This window comes from Hydra viridissima, unplaced genomic scaffold (assembly GCF_058129835.1).
Source record: "Hydra viridissima isolate aposymbiotic clone 2 unplaced genomic scaffold, HvirCarnegie_v1 scaffold_2, whole genome shotgun sequence".
Taxonomy (NCBI): Eukaryota; Metazoa; Cnidaria; class Hydrozoa; order Anthoathecata; family Hydridae; genus Hydra; species Hydra viridissima.
The window spans coordinates 1,564,176-1,570,181 of NW_028324301.1; the positions used below are offsets into that span (position 1 = coordinate 1,564,176).

The following is a 6,006-nucleotide window of genomic DNA, read 5'->3' on the forward strand; positions in this document are numbered from 1 at the left end:
AAACCAATAACCAATTTCAGAGCTTTACTTATTTTGTGCATCAGCCTGCAAGCAGAGAATTAAAGGTTTTTTTTGAGGGTTACTTTATTATAATAACCAACATTAAACACAATAATTAATTGCACGCTGCAGAATACCTACTTGCATGCCACTAATAGAAAGTATTCATACGAAAATTCAGTATCAACTTCACATACTAGTAAAATTCTATGAAGATACTACCTTTGTAAAGTGAAGCTAAGAAAATGCTTAAAGCTATAATTGCTAAAAAGTCCGGTTTATTTGTTAATTGACATTTGACTCATGAAGATGGATTTTGATTACCGTGTGTTACTCTCGTGTAAGTAGCATATTTAACCAGAATTAAATTTGTCACAGTTGTGCAGATCCGTACAGCAATTTTTCGAAGAACAAATAAAAAGTCACTGCTCTCAAAAGGTTCATAAAATTCAAACTTTTCTGCCCTCTAAAGCTCGAATTGTTTCTTTGACAACTGCAAATCTTAAAGTCATTCAATTCTCACTGATTTATCAGACGGATGTTCATGGTGAGGAGTGTTGTTATAGCTTATTGTTATATTTCGTTGCACTTATGTCGCAATAGTTGCGTAAGAAATTTTATATTACGCCCTAGAGAATTCCGAAAAATCTATATAAAATGTACAACTACGTAAAAGCGATAAAGAGAAAAAAGAAATATATAGCCATAATAGAAATATAGTCGTCTTGATTTTACAAGCAATTTCGGCAGTATGACACCCATGGCAAAAATCATTGAAAAATTTGATGGATCTGGCGATGTGGCAGTATGGCTGAAATAAGTTAAACTGGTCAGAGAGCTATAAAAGATCGGCAATCTGTCTTTAATAATTACCATGTTTCTCGAAGGAAGTACATTCGCCTTATATGAACAACTTAGCGATAGAAGAAAACCTACGCCGCGGATATTAAATAACTTTATTGGATGCGTTTGCAGTGGATAGTTTTGAAGCCTACGAGGTGTTTAGGGAACGAAGGAGAATCCGTCGATGTTTACATGGCCAGTTTGCCTCAACTTATAAGGTTGGAAAAAGTTGAAAATGAAGAGTTACCGCAGCGAGCGTTTATAACTAGATTGCCAAGTGAAACTTCAAAGTTACGAGCGCATGCAGAAACACTTGGGATCAACTTGCAGGATGTGTTGAACCACGAAAGAGTGCTTTTGTTGGAACCAACGAAAGAGGAATGTGTTTCAACAACGGTCTCTGGAATCTTACACGTCTCACCTTTGGTTTAAATTCAGAACCAAAAATTATGTCTTCAAACTTAGGCGAAGTGCTGAGTCTCGATGCAGGTATTAATGAAGCAACTGAATACTACAACGACGACATATTGGTTAATTTGAAAAAGACATCAGTTGAAAATTTCGTAAACCGTTCGGCGCGGTATGGATTGATAACAAAAGAACCGGAGGAGAGTAGTACTACACGAGTGTTGGGTTTGCAATTGTTTAAAAACGAAAAGAAAGAGCTTTGTTGAAAACGTGGCAAAATTATTCCAAAGCCAGAAGACATCAAAAATGAGAAAATAACACGACGGAGAATGTGTGTGCGCTCTTATTATCAGTGTAATTCAATCAACCCAGCAACAATGAAATGGGAGCAAAGAGTGCTAGATATAATTACGTAAAAACGAGAGAAAGAAAAAATAAATATATAACCATAATATAAATATAGTCATCTTGATTTTACAAGAAGATTCTGCTTCAAAATTGAGATCATCTTGCTCATTATGGTTCATACCAATTGCTATTTCATGCTCTAGTTCATTTCCTAAAGTTATATGTGTTTGAGTTTGCGGTAATGGTGAGTTTTCTCCAGGCCTGATAATAAATGGTAAATTTAGGTACTGTGCTTTGTGTTTCGATTTGCTGCTTATTTTTTATTTTTTGTGATACATGCTACAGCATCGGTATAGTAAAGGTCATGTGCCAATTTCTCTTAACCCGATATGTCATTCGTTTTAAGCTAGTCGAATAGCAGCTATAAGGGCCTAGTTCTTATTTTGATGTTCTTAACTTAGTTAAAATATAGTTCATAACATCTTTTAATTGTACATTGTAGTTTTTTTCGTAAATGTAAAGAGAGTTTTAGTCGAGGACGGGTAACTATGGATTTTACTATAAGATCGGTTTAGAAAACACGTGCGAACTAACAGTGATGTCTTTCTGTTTAAAAAGAGTTGGCCTTCCTCCTTCTGTTAAAGATGTCAGAAATAGTTACAGGTATTTAATATGTAGTCTATTATGTTCTATAATCGTAACCTTAATTCACCTCAATTTTTAACAGTAATAATGGTATAAATATATAGCGGCTATAACATTCATTTATAAATCTATATATCTAGCACTACCTATATATACAGCTAAACATTAAAGCAAATGTATGTATGTATGTATGTATGTATGTATGTATGTATGTATGTATGTATGTATGTATGTATGTATGTATGTATGTATGTATGTATGTATGTATGTATGTATGTATGTATGTATGTATGTATGTATGTATGTATGTATGTATGTGTGTATGTATGTGTGTGTATGTATGTATGTATGTATGTATGTATGTATGTATGTATGTATGTATGTATGTATGTATGTATGTATGTATGTATGTATGTATGTATGTATGTATGTATGTATGTATGTGTGTATGTATGTGTGTGTATGTATGTATGTATGTATGTATGTATGTATGTATGTATGTATGTATGTATGTATGTATGTATGTATGTATGTATGTATGTATGTATGTATGTAAGAATCCATCTCTATATTTAAAGTTGGATATATACAGCTTTAAATTTAAAATTGGAACATTATTCTGGTTACATATTTTTTCATGAGTGTGGGTAAGAGTTTTCTAAATATATGTCTTTTTATATTTTAGAATTATTTTTTTTCATTATACAAAAGTATAAAATATCTTTAGAATTATTTCAAATACAACTCTAATTGGCAGAGGACCATCTGTAGACATTTTTCTTGACTCTACCATTAGAAAAGGTCTAATATCTAGGGCTCATGCTCAAATTATTCAAAATGTATGTAAAGATAAAACTGTTACATATGAGTTATTTGATACAAGTTTAAATGGAACCTTTGTAAATAACATCAGAGTGAATGGATCAGTTATTTTGAAAGATGGTGATGAGATAGCATTTGGTCATCCTCAGGGCTCTGTTATTGAACCAGGATGTTTTGCCCCACAAAGTGAAAGTGAGTTTTTATTTAAGGTATGTAACTTAAACCTTTTTTTTTTTTTCTTAGTTTTTTTTTGTAAATATGAAATAAATGACTGAGTTAGCCACCACTTCCAAATAAGGCCCCCTTCTGTATAAGTTCACACCCTTAAAATTTAGGTTGTTAAATAAGCCTAAGGAAATTTTATTCAATTGAGAGCTTTGTCTGGTAATGCAGTGTTGAAAAAATAGATGCTTCTAATAAACAAGTTTGAAGAAAATGGTTTTGTTGCTAAAAAAGATTCCGCTCAGATGTGGTTATTGAGGATGATGAATATGTAGAAAGATAATTTTATGATTTACGTTAATGAAATATACATCTTAAACTATCTATGGAAGGATTTTTTTGTTTTAAATTTCGCCTGAACAAATGAAAGAATAAACCTCAACTTCTGAATGAATCCCCTTTCATTTAACACTCTAACCCTAAATTTGAAGTTGTTAAATAAAATAAAAATTGGCATTCGATTATGTGAAGTATGAGTCATCATCAATTGTAAATTTACGATTTCTACATTTCATATACGGAGTATGTGGCATTTTGGGTGAGCTACTAAGCATTGTACATGTGATCTATTTGGTCTCTTTGATCTTTTATAGCACATTATTGGTTTCTTAATCTTTTTGAGTATGTTTCCAATTGTTGATTTGTCACATTTGAATTTTTTTGATGTTTTTCTTAGAGAGTTCCCATTTTTATTATCAAACATTCATTTTTTGTTTAGCACGGTTACTAGGAGTGTTAAATTTAGGCTTTCGAGCTTACAAACTTCATTTCTTTCTAGTCACATTTTTTCCTTGTTTTGCATTTTTGATTAATCTGTTAATCATTGAATGAGCTTCACCCTCATCTTTTAAGTGTTTCCAAATAAAAGCTTTACCATCTTCTTTGTGCAAGTTATAGAAAATGTGCATACATAGATTTCAAGTTTGACTATTTAGATATTGCTTATTATTTTTTTTAAAATGCTTGATAATTATGTGCGCATATTAATAGAAAGTTTAAGAGTAGCTTTATTGTTTAAAAAAAAAAAACTTAACCAGGGTGCCAAACTAAGTTGCTATTTGCAAAATGAATTTGTCTCATACTTTATTGGAAACACGTTTTATGAATGATAAACAAAAATTTTATTTGTGTGATTTAAATGAACTAACAAAACATTAAAATGTGCTTTTATTTTTAAACTTAGTTCGAAAAGCAGAATGAGTCTGATGAAATGGAGGTATGTGTCTTTTCTCTCTAATTGCAAATGCAAAAATACTTTCAAAAATATTCTTCAGTTCAATACATGTAAGTTATACAATAGTTTTAAAGTCCAAGACAGTTTTAAAGTATTTTTCTAAAGAATTATTTAAGGTTGATGGAAATCTTGCATTGATCTCTTCAAACTCACCTCTTTTACCAGAAGTATTTTCCTGTGGAGTCAGTGGGTAAATGTTTTGCTCCATATATGTTTTTCATACACTTTTTTCACACATTTTTCTTTAGAATCCTTTCCTTTGTTTAACTATTTTTTACATTTTATAAATAGAATTTGTACAAAAACTCAAAATTCAAACCAACACACTGATAGTGAGTTAACTTCCATTTTGTCTGTTGTTGCTTCAAAGATAAGCTCCAAAGGAGATACCAGTGATTCAGAAAACTTTGATACGAATATCAAAGAGAGTGTTTTCACCTTTAGAACGCCAAGTAAGTGATTATAGGCTGCTCTTAATTGTTTAAATACAAGTTTAAAAATTTTATTCTCTAACTATGTGATCTTTTTTCATTACTGTTGTTTTTTTGAGTCCTTGTTAATGCAGCAGTCAATACTCAATTGCTCTGTAATTGTTGCAGATTTTTTTAGATAATATTTTTTATTTTGTGTATTTTTATTTTATGTATTTTGATCTCGTTTTAGCAAAGAAAAAAAGGCGCCTGAACACAAAAGCCAAGTTCTCAAATTTCAAAAGCGTTCCATTAAGTACCATTAACAATAACGACTCATCTTCTGACAATGATATAAAAAGTGATGTTTCTTTGAATGTTAAGCATTTATTTAACAAAGCACTCAATGAAAATAATATGAAGCTTCTTAAATCAAGTCAAGAGTCAAACCGAAAAGGCTTCGATGCTGATGATGTAGAAATTCCTACCCGTTACGATAACATGGACAGCGATGTAAGTGAAGAGATTTCTGACGATTCAGATAGCGATTTCTCTGCTTTGAAATTCTCCAAAGTTTCAAATCGAGTTTCCCAAACGTATTCTTCAAAAAAGTCGAAAGTTGAAAAAACCTCCCCTTCAAACATTTCATCCTTAAAAGGTTCTAAAAAGCTAATATCTACTGGTACCACTACTGGATACAAAAAAGGTAAAACTAAAGTCAAATATACACACGATAGTTGTTCATCGTGGGATTGTAAAAGGCCTTCAGGCGCAAATAAGGTAATCACTTGGGTACAGTGTGATGATTGCGATGCATGGTATCACGTAGCGTGCTCAGGGCTTTCTGCCAAACAGGCGAAGCGAAAAGATACAAATTTTAACTGTGGGTGCAGTTAAAATTGTTAATGCTATATATTTTTTTTATCATTATTAATTTAGCATTTTTTTTTTTTGTTGTTAAAACTCACAAATTTATTCTGGTGTTACAAGCAAATTACTGTAAAAAGTGTGCTATTATGTAAATATGTGATTGTAATACAAATGTTATTTAATATTTAAAACAACATGCTGTTA

General features: G+C 31.3%; 1 protein-coding gene across 3 annotated transcripts; it reads left to right on the forward strand.

Annotated features, from left to right (window-relative positions):
• Positions 1-1,471: 1,471 nt before the first annotated feature.
• On the forward strand, positions 1,472-6,006 carry LOC149891505 (uncharacterized). 3 transcript variants are annotated; one of them, XM_090080341.1, is made up of 6 exons: positions 1,472-2,262; positions 2,972-3,275; positions 4,472-4,504; positions 4,639-4,712; positions 4,814-4,974; positions 5,186-6,006. In XM_090080341.1, the coding sequence occupies exons 1-6, from the start codon at positions 2,198-2,200 to the stop codon at positions 5,827-5,829; spliced, it is 1,281 nt and encodes a 426-aa protein (XP_089936467.1). In that variant the 5' UTR covers positions 1,472-2,197; the 3' UTR covers positions 5,830-6,006. The 3 variants fall into 3 exon arrangements, with proteins under 3 accessions (XP_089936467.1, XP_089936468.1, XP_089936469.1); XM_090080343.1 differs by lacking the exon at positions 1,472-2,262 and having other exon boundaries at positions 3,171-3,258; XM_090080342.1 differs by lacking the exon at positions 1,472-2,262 and having other exon boundaries at positions 3,159-3,258; positions 4,472-4,712.

What these genes read in the sequence shown, in the direction of transcription:
- LOC149891505 (XM_090080341.1), top strand. Translation starts at nt 2,198, where the DNA reads ATGTCTTTCTGTTTAAAAAGAGTTGGCCTTCCTCCTTCTGTTAAAGAT. An exon ending in ATGAGTCTGATGAAATGGAG is followed by an intron (nt 4,505 to 4,638) that starts GTATGTGTCTTT and finishes GAATTATTTAAG; the next exon opens with GTTGATGGAAATCTTGCATT. An exon ending in TTTCACCTTTAGAACGCCAA is followed by an intron (nt 4,975 to 5,185) that starts GTAAGTGATTAT and finishes ATCTCGTTTTAG; the next exon opens with CAAAGAAAAAAAGGCGCCTG.